This window comes from Salvelinus fontinalis, chromosome 4 (genome assembly GCF_029448725.1).
Source record: "Salvelinus fontinalis isolate EN_2023a chromosome 4, ASM2944872v1, whole genome shotgun sequence".
NCBI lineage: Eukaryota > Metazoa > Chordata > Actinopteri > Salmoniformes > Salmonidae > Salvelinus > Salvelinus fontinalis.
In genome coordinates, this window is record NC_074668.1 from 4,071,968 (window position 1) to 4,089,654 (window position 17,687).

The following is a 17,687-nucleotide window of genomic DNA, read 5'->3' on the forward strand; positions in this document are numbered from 1 at the left end:
ATATATATATATATATATATATATATATATATATATATATATATATATATATGGGTGTGTACTTACTTACACATACATACATTCACATATATATAAAAATACATACATATACACATACATATATATACACATATATTTTATATATATATATATATATATATATTTCCTTTATTACCCTGTATCTCAGTGCTAGAGGCGTCATAACAGACCCTGGTTCGATTCCAGGCTGTATCACAACTGGCCGTGATTGGGGAGTCCCATAAGGCGGCGCACAGGTTAGGGTTTGGCCGGGGTAGGCCGTCATTGTAAATAAGAATTTGTTCTTAATTGACTTGCCTAGTTAAATAAAGGTATAAATAAAAGGAACCTTGGGGGGCAAGGGGGGAAAGTGGGGGAGGGGTATATTGTAGGAGGACAATGTAAAAGGGAAAGGAAAGGGAAAGGGGGGATACCTAGTCAGTTGTCCAACTGAATGCATTCAACTGAAATGTGTCGTCCACATTTAACCCAACCGCTCTGAATCATGGGAATGTTCTGCGGTGGCTGGTGCATTTTCTTAACAACATTTTTAGTAAGTACCTTGTGAACATTCCAAGGATTTTTTTCATTTTAAACATTGTCTGAAGAACAAAACAAAAACATTTTGTTATCAAAAACATTATTTTATTGTTTTTTGGAGTGTTATCAACCTAATGTTAGATCAAAGCCTAACTACAACTTACTGGGAATGTTAGCTAATGTCCTGGGAATGTTTTCAGTTTGCTGGGAACAAGGTAACGTAACCCACACTCATCCCTGAAGATCACATGAAAGAAAACATATTATATACTTTACCAGAATGTCGTCAAAGCAATTACACGTAATATTATGGGATATAGTACATCCCTAGTTGACTTATCAAACAACTTTCAATCGCCTGAACAACACTGTAATACTACAAACCCTTGTTTGACCTCGACAACGACACTACAGGTGTGTGTGTGTGTGTGTGTGTGTGTGTGTGTGTGTGTGTGTGTGTGTGTGTGTGTGTGTGTGTGTGTGTGTGTGTGTGTGTGTGTGTGTGTGTGTGTGTGTGTGTGTGTGTGTGTGTGTGTGTGTGTGTGTGTGTGTGTGTGTGTGTGTGTGTGGAAAGGACTTGCAGCTGTTGTTTAGTCTTTTATGGCTCTATTCAATGGACCCTCAGCAAATATATGAAGTGAAAGAGACAAGGCCCGGAGGTAGGAACATTAGTGAAGAGACAAGGCCCGGAGGTAGGAACATTAGTGAAGAGACAAGGCCCGGAGGTAGGAACATTAGTGAAGAGACAAGGCCCGGAGGTAGGAACATTAGTGAAGAGACAAGGCCCGGAGGTAGGAACATTAGTGAAGAGACAAGGCCCGGAGGTCGGAACATTAGTGAAGAGACAAGGCCCAGAGGTAGGAACATTAGTGAAGAGACAAGGCCCGGAGGTAGGAACATTAGTGAAGAGACAAGGCCCGGAGGTAGGAACATTAGTGAAGAGACAAGGCCCGGAGGTAGGAACATTAGTGAAGAGACAAGGCCCGGAGGTAGGAACATTAGTGAAGAGACAAGGCCCGGAGGTCGGAACATTAGTGAAGAGACAAGGCCCGGAGGTAGGAACATTAGTGAAGAGACAAGGCCCGGAGGTAGGAACATTAGTGAAGAGACAAGGCCCGGAGGTAGGAACATTAGTGAAGAGACAAGGCCCGGAGGTAGGAACATTAGTGAAGAGACAAGGCCCGGAGGTAGGAACATTAGTTAGAGACAAGGCCCGGAGGTAGGAACATTAGTGAAGAGACAAGGCCCGGAGGTAGGAACATTAGTGAAGAGACAAGGCCCGGAGGTAGGAACATTAGTGAAGAGACAAGGCCCGGAGGTAGGAACATTAGTTAGAGACAAGGCCCGGAGGTAGGAACATTAGTGAAGAGACAAGGCCCGGAGGTAGGAACATTAGTGAAGAGACAAGGCCCAGAGGTAGGAACATTAGTGAAGAGACAAGGCCCGGAGGTACGAACATTAGTGAAGAGACAAGGCCCGGAGGTAGGAACATTAGTGAAGATACAAGGCCCGGAGGTAGGAACATTAGTGAAGATACAAGGCCCGGAGGAAGGAACATTAGTGAAAGTGGAAGTGGAAAGTTTATTTTTGTGTGTTAATGAGATGTAGTGACTGGACAGAATACAAAAATTGTTGTGTGTGTGTGTGTGTGTGTGTGTGTGTGTGTGTGTGTGTGTGTGTGTGTGTGTGTGTGTGTGTGTGTGTGTGTGTGTGTGTGTGTGTGTGTGTGTGTGTGTGTGTGTGTTAACTGTATGGAACAAAGTGTGAGGATCTTACTCATTATTATTCCCAACAGAAGCCAAGTGTAAAGAACATGACATGCATAAATACATTCCCTAAGTTTGGGCAAGTTAATCATTACATTACTGAAAGACACACACACACACACACACACACACACACACACACACACACACACACACACACACACACACACACACACACACACACACACACACACACACACACACACACACACACACACACACACACACACACACACACACACATACACGCACACACACACACTCTCACTCTCTCTCTCTCTCTCTCTACTGAGGCGTTGTCTATAAAAGCAGCCAACCAACCCCTAAGTAGGAGAGGAAGGAGAGACAGAAGACTAGTCTGTCGGTGCAGAACACACACACTCTCACTGTCTGTCAGCGCAGAACACACACACACACACACACTCTCACTGTCTGTCAGCGCAGAACACACACACACACACACACTCTCACTGTCTGTCAGCGCAGAACACACACACACTCTCACTGTCTGTCTGTCTGTCGGGAAACAAACACGCACCCTCACAACCACTCACACACACTCCTAGGACATGAACACTCTCATCCTCTCCTCTCTGCTGTGTTTGGGTAAGTAGACCGGGCTCGTAATTACAATATGATGATTGGCTGTTGTGTTGTGTTTAGTTTGGGCAGGAATGGATAGAAGGGTGAGCTGGGTTTTAGAGAAGAGTTGTGTTTAGAGGGAAGTAGAGGACAGAAGCCTTGTGTTTAGAGGGAAGTAGAGGACAGAAGCCTTGTGTTTAGAGGCAAGGAGAGGACAGAAGCCTTGTGTTTAGAGGGAAGTAGAGGACAGAAGCCTTGTGTTTAGAGGCAAGGAGAGGACAGAAGCCTTGTGTTTAGAGGGAAGTAGAGGACAGAAGCCTTGTGTTTAGAGGCAAGGAGAGGACAGAAGCCTTGTGTTTAGAGGCAAGTAGAGGACAGAAGCCTTGTGTTTAGAGGCAAGTAGAGGACAGAAGCCTTGTGTTTAGAGGGAAGTAGAGGAGAGAAGCCTTGTGTTTAGAGGCAAGTAGAGGACAGAAGCCTTGTGTTTAGAGGCAAGTAGAGGACAGAAGCCTTGTGTTTAGAGGCAAGTAGAGGACAGAAGCCTTGTGTTTAGAGGCAAGTAGAGGACAGAAGCCTTGTGTTTAGAGGCAAGGAGAGGACAGAAGCCTTGTGTTTAGAGGCAAGTAGAGGACAGAAGCCTTGTGTTTAGAGGCAAGTAGAGGACAGAAGCCTTGTGTTTAGAGGCAAGTAGAGGAGAGAAGCCTTGTGTTTAGAGGGAAGTAGAGGAGAGAAGCCTTGTGTTTAGAGGGAAGTAGAGGAGAGAAGCCTTGTGTTTAGAGGGAAGTAGAGTGATGGACTAAGGAGAGAGAAGCCTTGTGTTTAGAAGGAAGTAGAGCGATGGAGTAAGGAGAGAGATAGATAGATAGAGAGAGAGAGAGAGAGAGAGAGAGAGAGAGAGAGAGAGAGAGAGAGAGAGATATGCAGATTGAAACAGAGAGAAGAGAGAAATGTTTCAAAACATGTTAAGACTTGTCAGAAGCCTGGACGGTATGCTAATCCTATTTAGGTCAAAGTTAAAGAATGTTCAGCTCTTGTATTCTGCTCTTTGGGTCTGTTTGTCTGATGTCAAATGGAAGTATTGAGTGCTCTAGTCTGCTGTGTGTGTTATTGGGTTGTAGTCTGCACTGTCTGCGTGCAGCCTTGGTTGCTATGTATGATTAGTGTGGTCTAGTTGTAGTTTTCAGTACTCTGGTCTGTGTCTGATTAGTGTGGTCTAGTTGTAGTTTTCAGTACTCTGGTCTGTGTCTGATTAGTGTGGTCTAGTTGTAGTTTTCAGTACTCTGGTCTGTGTCTGATTAGTGTGGTCTAGTTGTAGTTTTCAGTACTCTGGTCTGTGTCTGATTAGTGTGGTCTAGTTGTAGTTTTCAGTACTCTGGTCTGTGTCTGATTAGTGTGGTCTAGTTGTAGTTTTCAGTACTCTGGTCTGTGTCTGATTAGTGTGGTCTAGTTGTAGTTTTCAGTACTCTGGTCTGTGTCTGATTAGTGTGGTCTAGTTGTAGTTTTCAGTACTCTGGTCTGTGTCTGATTAGTGTGGTCTAGTTGTAGTTTTCAGTACTCTGGTCTGTGTCTGATTAGTGTGGTCTAGTTGTAGTTTTCAGTACTCTGGTCTGTGTCTGATTAGTGTGGTCTAGTTGTAGTTTTCAGTACTCTGGTCTGTGTCTGATTAGTGTGGTCTAGTTGTAGTTTTCAGTACTCTGGTCTGTGTCTGATTAGTGTGGTCTAGTTGTAGTTTTCAGTACTCTGGTCTGTGTCTGATTAGTGTGGTCTAGTTGTAGTTTTCAGTACTCTGGTCTGTGTCTGAATTGTGTGGTCTAGTTGTAGTTTTCAGTACTCTGGTCTGTGTCTGATTAGTGTGGTCTAGTTGTAGTTTTCAGTACTCTGGTCTGTGTCTGATTAGTGTGGTCTAGTTGTAGTTTTCAGTACTCTGGTCTGTGTCTGATTAGTGTGGTCTAGTTGTAGTTTTCAGTACTCTGGTCTGTGTCTGATTAGTGTGGTCTAGTTGTAGTTTTCAGTACTCTGGTCTGTGTCTGATTAGTGTGGTCTAGTTGTAGTTTTCAGTACTCTGGTCTGTGTCTGATTAGTGTGGTCTAGTTGTAGTTTTCAGTACTCTGGTCTGTGTCTGATTAGTGTGGTCTAGTTGTAGTTTTCAGTACTCTGGTCTGTGTCTGATTAGTGTGGTCTAGTTGTAGTTTTCAGTACTCTGGTCTGTGTCTGATTAGTGTGGTCTAGTTGTAGTTTTCAGTACTCTGGTCTGTGTCTGATTAGTGTGGTCTAGTTGTAGTTTTCAGTACTCTGGTCTGTGTCTGATTAGTGTGGTCTAGTTGTAGTTTTCAGTACTCTGGTCTGTGTCTGATTAGTGTGGTCTAGTTGTAGTTTTCAGTACTCTGGTCTGTGTCTGATTAGTGTGGTCTAGTTGTAGTTTTCAGTACTCTGGTCTGTGTCTGATTAGTGTGGTCTAGTTGTAGTTTTCAGTACTCTGGTCTGTGTCTGATTAGTGTGGTCTAGTTGTAGTTTTCAGTACTCTGGTCTGTGTCTGATTAGTGTGGTCTAGTTGTAGTTTTCAGTACTCTGGTCTGTGTCTGATTAGTGTGGTCTAGTTGTAGTTTTCAGTACTCTGGTCTGTGTCTGATTGGTGTGGTCTAGTTGTAGTTTTCAGTACTCTGGTCTGTGTCTGATTGGTGTGGTCTAGTTGTAGTTTACTTTTTTCTTTCTTTCTTTTGCATAATGAGTGTAGCACAATTATTTAGTGTACATGATTTACATATACTGTTGTGTGTGCAGTTGGACTGGTGTGTTCTGGTTGTAGTTTTCAGTGCTCTGCGTTTGACTGGTGTGGTCTGGTTGTAGTTTTCAGCGCTCTAGGTGTCCTGGGATCCGCAGTGACGTTCTCAGCGGGGCTGAGCCATGTGACGGGGGCATTGGCCTCAGGGGAAGGGGAGGAGCTACAGAGCTCTCTGGGCGATGAGGAGGAACTGGATCTTGAAGAAGATCTGTCGGGAGGAACACCTACAGACGGCTCACCCCAACGTAGGACTGCGTGATAACCCCTCTCCCTTACCCCTAGATCCTACCCCAGTAGTCCCTAGTACCCTCTAGCAGACGGCTCACCCCAACGTAGGACTGCGTGATAACCCCTCTCCCTTACCCCTAGATCCTACCCCAGTAGTCCCTAGTACCCTCTAGCAGACGGCTCACCCCAACGTAGGACTGCGTGATAACCCCTCTCCCTTACCCCTAGATCCTACCCCAGTAGTCCCTAGTACTCCCTAGCAGACGGCCCCTAGCTCCTACCCCAGTAGTCCCTAGTACCCTCTAGCAGACAGCCCCTAGCTCCTACCCCAGTAGTCCCTAGTACCCCCTAGCAGACAGCACCTAGCTCCTACCCCAGTAGTCCCTAGTACCCTCTAGCAGACAGCCCCTAGCTCCTACCCCAGTAGTCCCTAGTACCCTCTAGCAGACAGCCCCTAGCTCCTACCCCAGTAGTCCCTAGTACCCTCTAGCAGACAGCCCCTAGCTCCTACCCCAGTAGTCCCTAGTACCCTCTAGCAGACAGCCCCTAGCTCCTACCCCAGTAGTCCCTAGTACCCTCTAGCAGACATCCCCTAGCTCCTACCCCAGTAGTCCCTAGTACCCTCTAGCAGACAGCCCCTAGCTCCTACCCCAGTAGTCCCTAGTACCCTCTAGCAGACAGCCCCTAGCTCCTACCCCAGTAGTCCCTAGTACCCCCCAGTAGTCCCTACCTCCCCCTCTCTCCCACCTGTCTCCCATCTGTCTTCCCCTCTGTCCCACTTGTCTCTATCTGTCTCCAGTCTGTCTCTATCTGTCTCCAGTCTGTCTCCAGTCTGTCTCCAGTCTGTCTCTATCTGTCTCCAGTCTGTCTCCAGTCTGTCTCCAGTCTGTCTCCAGTCTGTCTCCAGTCTGTCTCCATCTGTCTCTATCTATCTCCAGTCTGTCTCTATCTGTCTCCAGTCTGTCTCTATCTGTCTCCAGTCTGTCTCTATCTGTCTCCAGTCTGTCTCCATCTGTCTCCAGTCTGTCTCCATCTGTCTCTATCTGTCTCCAGTCTGTCTCTATCTGTCTCCAGTCTGTCTCCATCTGTCTCTATCTGTCTCCAGTCTGTCTCCAGTCTGTCTCCAGTCTGTCTCTATCTATCTCCAGTCTGTCTCTATCTGTCTCCAGTCTGTCTCTATCTGTCTGTAGTCTGTCTCTATCTGTCTCCAGTCTGTATCTATCTATCTCCAGTCTGTCTCTATCTGTCTCCAGTCTGTCTCTATCTGTCTCCAGTCTGTCTCCATCTGTCTCCAGTCTGTCTCCAGTCTGTCTCCATCTGTCTCTATCTGTCTCCAGTCTGTCTCTATCTGTCTCCAGTCTGTCTCCAGTCTGTCTCCAGTCTGTCTCCATCTGTCTCTATCTATCTCCAGTCTGTCTCTATCTGTCTCCAGTCTGTCTCTATCTGTCTCCAGTCTGTCTCTATCTGTCTCCAGTCTGTCTCCATCTGTCTCCAGTCTGTCTCCAGTCTGTCTCCATCTGTCTCTATCTGTCTCCAGTCTGTCTCTATCTGTCTCCAGTCTGTCTCTATCTGTCTCCAGTCTGTCTCTATCTATCTCCAATCTGTCTCTATCTGTCTCCAGTCTGTCTCTATCTGTCTCCAGTCTGTCTCTATCTGTCTCCAGTCTGTCTCCATCTGTCTCCAGTCTGTCTCCAGTCTGTCTCCATCTGTCTCTATCTGTCTCCAGTCTGTCTCCATTTGTCTCCAGTCTGTCTCTATCTGTCTCCATCTGTCTCCAGTCTGTCTCCAGTCTGTCTCTATCTGTCTCCAGTCTGTCTCTATCTGTCTCCAGTCTGTCTCCAGTCTGTCTCCAGTCTGTCTCTATCTGTCTCCAGTCTGTCTCCATCTGTCTCCAGTCTGTCTCTATCTGTCTCCAGTCTGTCTCCAGTCTGTCTCCAGTCTGTCTCCAGTCTGTCTCTATCTGTCTCCAGTCTGTCTCCAGTCTGTCTCCAGTCTGTCTCTATCTGTCTCCAGTCTGTCTCTATCTGTCTCCAGTCTGTCTCTATCTGTCTCCAGTCTGTCTCTATCTGTCTCCAGTCTGTCTCTATCTGTCTCCAGTCTGTCTCCAGTCTGTCTCTATCTGTCTCCAGTCTGTCTCTATCTGTCTCCAGTCTGTCTCTATCTGTCTCCAGTCTGTCTCTATCTGTCTCCAGTCTGTCTCCAGTCTGTCTCTATCTGTCTCCAGTCTGTCTCTATCTGTCTCCAGTCTGTCTCCAGTCTGTCTCCAGTCTGTCTCTATCTGTCTCCAGTCTGTCTTCATCTGTCTCCAGTCTGTCTCTATCTGTCTCCAGTCTGTCTCTATCTGTCTCTATCTGTCTCCAGTCTGTCTCTATCTGTCTCCAGTCTGTCTCCAGTCTGTCTCCAGTCTGTCTCCAGTCTGTCTCCAGTCTGTCTCTATCTGTCTCTATCTGTCTCCAGTCTGTCTCCAGTCTGTCTCCAGTCTGTATCTATCTGTCTCCAGTCTGTCTCTATCTGTCTCCAGTCTGTCTCTATCTGTCTCCAGTCTGTCTCTATCTGTCTCCAGTCTGTCTCCAGTCTGTCTCCATCTGTCTCCAGTCTGTCTCCAGTCTGTCTCCATCTGTCTCCAGTCTGTCTCTATCTGTCTCCAGTCTGTCTCCAGTCTGTCTCCAGTCTGTCTCCAGTCTGTCTCCATCTGTCTCCAGTCTGTCTCCATCTGTCTCCAGTCTGTCTCTATCTGTCTCCAGTCTGTCTCTATCTGTCTCCAGTCTGTCTCTATCTGTCTCCAGTCTGTCTCCAGTCTGTCTCCAGTCTGTCTCCATCTGTCTCCAGTCTGTCTCTATCTGTCTCCAGTCTGTCTCCAGTCTGTCTCCAGTCTGTCTCCAGTCTGTCTCCATCTGTCTCCAGTCTGTCTCTATCTGTCTCTATCTGTCTCCAGTCTGTCTCTATCTGTCTCCAGTCTGTCTCTATCTGTCTCCAGTCTGTCTCCAGTCTGTCTCCAGTCTGTCTCCATCTGTCTCCAGTCTGTCTCCATCTGTCTCCAGTCTGTCTCCAGTCTGTCTCCAGTCTGTCTCCAGTCTGTGTCCAGTCTGTCTCTATCTGTCTCCAGTCTGTCTCTATCTGTCTCTATCTGTCTCCAGTCTGTCTCTATCTGTCTCCAGTCTGTCTCCAGTCTGTCTCCAGTCTGTCTCCAGTCTGTCTCTATCTGTCTCCAGTCTGTCTCCAGTCTGTCTCCAGTCTGTCTCTATCTGTCTCCAGTCTGTCTCTATCTGTCTCCAGTCTGTCTCTATCTGTCTCCAGTCTGTCTCTATCTGTCTCCAGTCTGTCTCTATCTGTCTCCATCTGTCTCCAGTCTGTCTCTATCTGTCTCCAGTCTGTCTCCAGTCTGTCTCCAGTCTGTCTCCAGTCTGTCTCCAGTCTGTCTCCATCTGTCTCCAGTCTGTCTCCATCTGTCTCCAGTCTGTCTCTATCTGTCTCCAGTCTGTCTCTATCTGTCTCCAGTCTGTCTCCAGTCTGTCTCCAGTCTTTCTCCATCTGTCTCCAGTCTGTCTCTATCTGTCTCCAGTCTGTCTCCAGTCTGTCTCCAGTCTGTCTCCAGTCTGTCTCCATCTGTCTCCAGTCTGTCTCTATCTGTCTCCAGTCTGTCTCTATCTGTCTCCAGTCTGTCTCTATCTGTCTCCAGTCTGTCTCCAGTCTGTCTCCATCTGTCTCCAGTCTGTCTCCATCTGTCTCCAGTCTGTCTCCAGTCTGTCTCCAGTCTGTCTCCAGTCTGTCTCTATCTGTCTCCAGTCTGTCTCCAGTCTGTCTCTATCTGTCTCCAGTCTCTCTCCATCTGTCTCCATCTGTCTCCATCTCTCTCCATCTGTCTCCCACCTCTAACTATCTGTCTCCATCCCTCTCTCTCTCTCCATCTGTCTTCATCTGTCTCCTATCTCTCTCCATCTGTCTCCATCTCTCTCCATCTCTCTCCATCTGTCTCCCACCTCTAACTATCTGTCTCTAGCTCTCTCCATCTGTCTTCATCTGTCTCCTATCTCTCTCCATCTGTCTCCATCTGTCTCCATCTCTCTATCTGTTTCCCATCTGTTTCCCATCTGTCTCAATCTCTCTCTATCTGTCTCCACCTCTCCATCTCTCACTATCTGTCTCAATGTCTCTCCATCTATCTCTATCTCTTTCCCATCTGTCTCCATCTGTCTCTATCTGTCTCCATCTGTCTCCATCTCTTTCCCATCTGTCTCCATCTGTCTCTATCTGTCTCCATCTGTCTCCATCTGTCTCCATCTCTTTCCCATCTGTCTCCATCTGTCTCCATCTGTCTCCATCTCTTTCCCATCTGTCTCTATCTGTCTCTATCTGTCTCCATCTGTCTCTTTCTGTTTCCCATCTGTCTCCATCTCTTTCCCATCTGTCTCTATCTGTCTCCCGTCTGTTTCCCCCTTTTCTCTCATCTATCTCTGTCTCTAATAATCAGAAAATGATAATAACCATCTGTTGTTCCCCAGCAGTGCTGCGTCACAGTAAGGGCCAAAAAGAAAAGGGGAAAGGTCAGAAAGGAAAAAGGAATAAAGGAAAGAAGAAGAAGGATACAAAAAACTCCACAGCCGTCAACCCTGAACACACGTCGTCGGGACACGCGTCGTCGGGACACGCGTCGTCGGGACACGCGTCGTCGGGACACGCGTCGTCGGGACACGCGTCGTCGGGACACGCGTCGTCGGGACACACGTCGTCGGGACACACGTCGTCGGGACACACGTCGTCGGGACACACGTCGTCGGGACACACGTCGTCGGGACACACGTCGGAGTTCCCGGCCGGACACACACACCAGACGTCAGGGCGTGTCACAGAGGACCCTTGTAGCTCTTCCCACAAGGGCTACTGTATCCATGGACTCTGCAAGTACATGGCAGACCTGAGAGAGCCAGTGTGCATGTGAGTACAACACAGGCGTGTGTGCGTGTGCATGTGGGTGGATGGATGATGGATAGAATGAAGGATAGATTGACTGACTGACTGACTGACTATCTGACTGACATACTTTTTCATTGATTGACTGATTTAATGAATCGGTTGACCATCTGTCCCCCCTGCAGGTGTAATAAAGGTTATGACGGCGAGCGCTGTGGGATCCTGCTCCTGCCTACGACGAACAAGGAAGACAGCGGCAGAGCTGAGGTGGTTCAGACTGTCCTGGTCGTCATAGCTGTGGTCCTCTCCAGCGTCAGCTGCCTCGCCATACTGCTCATGGCCTGCACACAGTGAGTATCAAGTCTCAACGTTTAATGTCAGTGTGTAGAGTCCTGTTAGAGTCCTGTCAGTGTGTAGAGTCCTGTTAGAGTCCTGTTAGAGTCCTGTTAGAGTCCTGTTAGAGTCCTGTCAGTGTGTAGAGTCCTGTTAGAGTCCTGTCAGTGTGTAGAGTCCTGTTAGAGTCCTGTCAGTGTGTAGAGTCCTGTTAGAGTCCTCTCAGTGTGTAGAGTCCTGTTAGAGTCCTGTCAGTGTGTAGAGTCCTGTTAGAGTCCTCTCAGTGTGTAGAGTCCTGTTAGAGTCCTCTCAGTGTGTAGAGTCCTGTTAGAGTCCTGTTAGAGTCCTGTCAGTGTGTAGAGTCCTGTTAGAGTCCTGTCAGTGTGTAGAGTCCTGTCAGTGTGTAGAGTCCTGTTAGAGTCCTGTCAGTGTGTAGAGTCCTGTGAGTGTGTAGAGTCCTGTCAGAGTGTGTAGAGTCCTGTCAGAGTGTGTAGAGTCCTGTCAGAGTGTGTAGAGTCCTGTCAGAGTGTGTAGAGTCCTGTCATAGTGTGTAGAGTCCTCTCAGTGTGTAGAGTCCTGTTAGAGTCCTGTCAGTGTGTAGAGTGCTGTCAGAGTGTAGAGTCCTGTCAGTGTGTAGAGTCCTGTCAGAGTCCTGTCAGTGTGTAGAGTCCTGTGAGTGTGTAGTGTCCTGTGAGTGTGTAGAGTCCTGTCAGAGTGTGTAGAGTCCTGTCAGAGTGTGTAGAGTCCTGTCAGAGTGTGTAGAGTCCTGTCAGAGTGTGTAGAGTCCTGTCAGTGTGCATAGAGACAGTGCAATAAGAAAGATACAGGCCATTTCGCTAGCTATTTAGCAGTCTCGTGGCTTGAGGATAGAAACCAGTTCAGTTTTGTTGTGTTACAGCCTGAATTTAAAATGGACTAAATTGAGATTTTGTGTCACTGGCCTAAACACAATACCCCATCATGTCCAAGTGGAATTACATTTTTAGAAATGTTTACAAGTTAATTACAAATGAAAAGCTGAAATGTCTTGAGTCAATAGGTATTCAACCTCTTTGTTATGGCAAACCTAAAGAAGTTCTGGAGTAAAAATATGCTTAACAAGTCACATAATAAGTTACATGGAATCACTCTGTGTGTAATAATAGTGTTTAACATGATTTATGAATGACTACCTCATCTCTGTACCCCACACATACAATTATCTGTAAAGTCCCTCAGTCAAGCAGCAAAAAAGCAGACATTGAATATCCCTTTGAACATGTTGAAATTATTAATTACACTTTGGATGGTGTATCAATACACCCAGTCACTACAAAGATACGGGCTTCCTTCCTAACTCAGTTGCCGGAGAGGAAGGAAACCGCTCAGGGATTTCACCATGAGGCCAATGGTGACTTTAAGTTACAGAGTTGAATGGCTGTGATAGGAAAATAATTAGGATGGATCAACAACATTGTAGTTACTCCACAATACTAACCTAAATGACAGAGTAAAAAGAAGGAAGTCCTGTACAGAATAAAAAACATTCCAAAACATGCATCCTGTTTGCAATAAGGTAATAAGGTAGAACTGGAGATAATGTAACAAAGAAAGGAACTTTATGTCCTGAATACAAAGCGTTATGTTTGGAGCAAATCCAACACATCCCTGAGTACCACTCTTCATATGTTCAAGCATGGTGGTGGCTGCATCATGTTATGGGTATGCTTGTCATTGGCAAGAACTAAGGAGTTTTTAAGAGTAAAAAGAAACGGACTAGAGCTAAGCGCAGGCAAAAGCCAAGAGGAAACCTGGTTCAGTCTGCTTTCCAACAGACACTGGGAGACAAATTCACCTTTCAGCAGGACAATAACCTAAAACACAAGGCCAAATATACACTGGAGTTGCTTACCAAGACGACATTGAATGTTTCTGAGTGGCTGAGTTACAGTTTTGACTTAACTCAGCTTTACAATCTATGGCAAGACTTGAAAATGGCTGTCTAGCAATGATCAACAACCAACTTGACAGAGCTTGAATTTTGTAAAGAATAATGTGCACATATTGTACAATCCAGGTGTGTAAAGCTCTTAGAGACTGATTCAGAAAGACTCACAGCTATAATCGCTGCCAAAGGTGATTCTAACCTCAGGGGTGTGAATACTTATGTCACGGTGGTATTTCTGTATTTCATTTTAAATACATTTGCACACATTTCTTAAAAAAAACATGTTTTTCAATTTGGCGTTATGGGTTATTGTGTGTAGTTGGGTGAGAATATATATATATATATATATATATATATATATATATATATATATATATATATATATATATATATATATATTTGATCCATTTTGAATTCAGGCTGTAACACAACAAAATATAGAATAAGTCAAGGTTGTATGAATACTTTCTTGAAGGCACTTTATATCATCCACCATGTTGTTACCTGAGACTAATTAGTGTGCCGATGCTGCTGACAACATGAGTAATAGCAGAGCCGTACACAGTACATACAGTACCTCTGTCTGAATGGATTTTCCATTCAACTGGGTCGTGCTAGAATACCAGACTTCCATCTGTCAGTCCAAGAAATGTGTAGGATCCATAACAGGTCTTACACAGAGTAGATCCTGGTTGAATGTCTAGGATCTATAACAGGTCTTACACAGAGTAGATCCTGGTTGAATGTGTAGGATCTATAACAGGTCTTACACAGAGTAGATCCTGGTTGAATGTGTAGGATCTATAACAGGTCTTACACAGAGTAGATCCTGGTCAAATGTGTATCAGGTGACCAAGTTGCTACTGTCTTTCTGAGCCATAAAAGTACTGTAGCACCAGGTCCAGATATGTTGGCTGTTCTGGGTCGGCACCAGGTTCAGATGTGTTGGCTGTTCTGGGTCAGCACCAGGTCCAGATATGTTGGCTGTTCTGGGTCAGCACCAGGTCCAGATGTGTTGGTTGTTCTGGGTCAGCACCAGGTCCAGATATGTTGGCTGTTCTGGGTCGGCACCAGGTCCAGATATGTTGGCTGTTCTGGGTCGGCACTAGGTCCAGATGTGTTGGTTGTTCTGGGTCAGCACCAGGTCCAGAGGTGTTGGCTGTTCTGGGTCAGCACCAGATCCAGATGTATTGGCTGTTCTGGGTCGACACCAGGTCCAGATATGTTGTCTGTTCTGGGTCAGCACCAGGTCCAGATATGTTGGCTGTTCTGGGTCAGCACCAGGTCCAGATGTGTTGGCTGTTCTGGGTCAGCACCAGGTCCAGATATGTTGTCTGTTCTGGGTCAGCACCAGATCCAGATGTCTTGGCTATTCTGGGTCAGCACCAGATCCAGATATGTTAGCTGTTCTGGGTCAGCACCAGGTCCAGATATGTTGGCTGTACTGGGTCAGCACCAGGTCCAGATGTGTTGGCTGTACTGGGTCAGTGGTATTGACGGTGATTCTTGTGTACGTTGTGGATTGTGAGTTCGGGCCCCAGTCGGGACTGAATTTACACTCTGTCACAGACGCTAGGCGTTAGCTAACATCTCTCTCTGGTCTGTTATCAGTTACAGAACTCATAAGAACTTTCTGGCTACCTATCTTGGCTCTGGCAGTGAGAAGCAACAGCTACAGAAAACCACACCCTGTGACATCACGATGTGACCATCAGCAGGTAAGATATAACCCCCCCCCCCCCCCCCACCCCCACCCCACACACACACACACACACACTCTCTCAAACATTCTCGTACACTCTTGCACAATGAAATCATAGCCTAAAGCAAAGCATTGTCCCCAAAGCATGTCCCCAAAGCATTCTCCCCAATACCTGTCTGTCAATTACATGAATTACAGGCTTCGCTCCAAAGGATTGCCTTCTTGGCTTGCTCTAGGCTGACCTCTGGTCTCTGACCTCTGACCTCTGATCTCTGGTCTCTGATCTCTGGTCTCTGACCTCTGACCTCTGACCTCTGATCTCTGATCTCTGGTCTCTGATCTCTGGTCTCTGGTCTCTGGTCTCTGATCTCTGGTCTCTGGTCTCTGACCTCTGGTCTCTGGTCTCTGATCTCTGATCTCTGGTCTCTGATCTCTGGTCTCTGATCTCTGGTCTCTGGTCTCTGATCTCTGGTCTCTGACCTCTGGACTCTGACCTCTGATCTATGATCTCTGGACTCTGGTCTCTGGTCTCTGTGTGTGATCTTTATTACTGGAAATTCAACAGCTGAATAATGACCCTTCTCTTGCTTCTCTTAGAGAACTGAAAGGTCTGGAACCATGAGAACCGGGACAACCGGAGGAGAAACCGGTGCCGGCTCCTACCCAGCGGAGTGATCTACTGCACAGACTCTACAACGCCAGACAGTAGAATTTTCTCTAGGAGAACCAGCATAGAACCTCCTTGAAGAACCAGCATAGAACCGCCTTGAAGAAACCAGCATAGAACCGCCTTGAAGAAACCAGCATAGAACCTCCTTGTTATTATAATTTATTGGATTATTTATTGGTGACAGAGTGTTGTTTTATTAGATATGATTGGACTGCGATGTTGAGCATCACGCTACCGTTGCTTTATTGTTTATTTATTAGCCATGCTGTTCCTAGGTCAGATCTACTGTACTGGACATGGATGGAATCTATCTGTTCACGAATAAAGTCCCTCTCTGTTAAGAAAAGTGTGTGTCCTCAGCCTGGACTGTGTGTTTCCATTCCCCAATCTGATCGTGTCCCATACCGCAGCCATGTGCTCATACAAACACAGCAGTCCTGTACCCAAACACAGACACACAGTGAAGAGCAGAGAGAGAGAGGAGGACCAGAATAACTTTGACAGAGGCCCTCAGCACTCTCTATCTCTCTCTCTCTCTCTCCATAATAATACATGGGATTTTGTCTTTTATTTAAGGAGGCAAGTCAGTTATTCAGCGGCAGAACGACAGATTTGTACATTGTCAGCTCGGGGATTCAAACTTGAGAGTGTAACCACTGTAAAGCAGAGAGTATAAAACAAAAACAAGAATCTCTTTCTCTATTTGTGATGTGACAAAGGGATGAAATGCATTATGACATCACCGAGATATGACTTCACAATGGAACGGAACACTTCAAAGCATTCCGATAGGTTCCAACAAACCCTAGAACGAAACAAAGAATTTATATCCAAGTTCTCAGAAATTCTTCAGGGATTAAATCTGTTAAACAGTGACATTAGTTATTTGAAAAGATTGGAACTATCAAACAAAGATGCACAGAAAATTAGAAAAGTAGGTCACTTTCCAAACTCTTTCATTACATAATAATCTTTATCTCATTCTGGAACCAACCTAAATTATGGAAGGTGAAATGATAGAGATTAAAGCATCAAGATATTTCTACGGTTCATATACTCAGTTAATTTATAATGTCATCATCTGCTAGGAGGTCTAATACTAAGTTCATACAGAGACAAAATAGAATAAAACCAGACGGTTTGATATGGGGTCAATCTCTCTCTCTCTCTCCCTCTTCCCACCCCTCTTGCCTCTATTTTTTCATTCTCTCTCTCTCCCGGTAGAGATTGGACGTCTATCCATGTCCTGAGGACGTAGGGAAATGCCTTCAAAACCCGGGCACTAGGGGTGTAACAGTATAACTTTAAACCGTCCGCTCGCCCCGACACGGGCGCGAACCAGGGACCCTCTGCACACATCAACAACGGTCGCCCACGAAGCATCGTTACCCATCGCTCCACAAAGGCCATGGCCCTTGCAGAGCAAGGGGAAACCCTACTTAAGTCTCAGAGCAAGTGACGTAACTGATTGAAATGCTACTAGCGCGTACCCGCTAACTAGCTAACCATTTCACATCCGTTACAGGGGCAACAGTGAGCACTATTGCCATCAAGAAAGGGTTGTGTTTTGCGTAGTCCCATGGCTCTGGATCAGAATGTTGAGGGTTCGATCCTAGGACACTCGTTTTCATTTCTGGGGGGTTTTAACCCTATGAATTTGACGTATGGAGAAACGAAAAATGTCTAATTATGCAGCGAGACTGTGAGAGCATGTTGCTCTCTTTCTTTCTCTTGTTCCCGCTGTACCTGCTCACACCCAGACCTCTCTGTTGCCATGGTGCAGAGTTGTTTGGAATGGCTGAATAACGTCCATTACAGATGGTCTGAATGAGTTCAACTAGCTGTTTGTGTGTTTGCACTGGGGGAGGGGAAGTGGCTGGGCTTTTGTGTGCTACAACAATGACCATGTGAGACGTTCTGAACACACACACACACACACACACACACACACACACACACACACACACACACACACACACACACACACACACACACACACACACACACACACACACACACACCGATATGTAACCAAAGCGGTGCCTCTAATTACAAAGCTAATAGCAGCAGAGCTCAGAATAGACCAACACAAAGACAACAGACTAAATCACACAACATCCTAAAATAGAGTTTAAACTTCATTGGTGGTTTTTCACCATCTAATCATGGCAATGGATTGTTCAATGACAGACATGTATTTGTTTAAAATCTATCACTTGATGGTTTCA

At 46.1% G+C, this 17,687-nt stretch overlaps 1 protein-coding gene across 1 annotated transcript; it reads left to right on the forward strand.

The window, feature by feature from the left end:
• Window positions 1-2,673: 2,673 nt before the first annotated feature.
• On the forward strand, window positions 2,674-15,805 carry LOC129853009 (secreted protein C-like). Its single transcript, XM_055918631.1, has 6 exons — window positions 2,674-2,930; window positions 5,754-5,933; window positions 10,422-10,851; window positions 11,013-11,177; window positions 14,699-14,805; window positions 15,387-15,805. The coding sequence occupies exons 1-5, from the start codon at window positions 2,894-2,896 to the stop codon at window positions 14,793-14,795; spliced, it is 909 nt and encodes a 302-aa protein (XP_055774606.1). The 5' UTR covers window positions 2,674-2,893; the 3' UTR covers window positions 14,796-14,805; window positions 15,387-15,805.
• The last annotated feature ends 1,882 nt before the right edge of the window (window positions 15,806-17,687 follow it).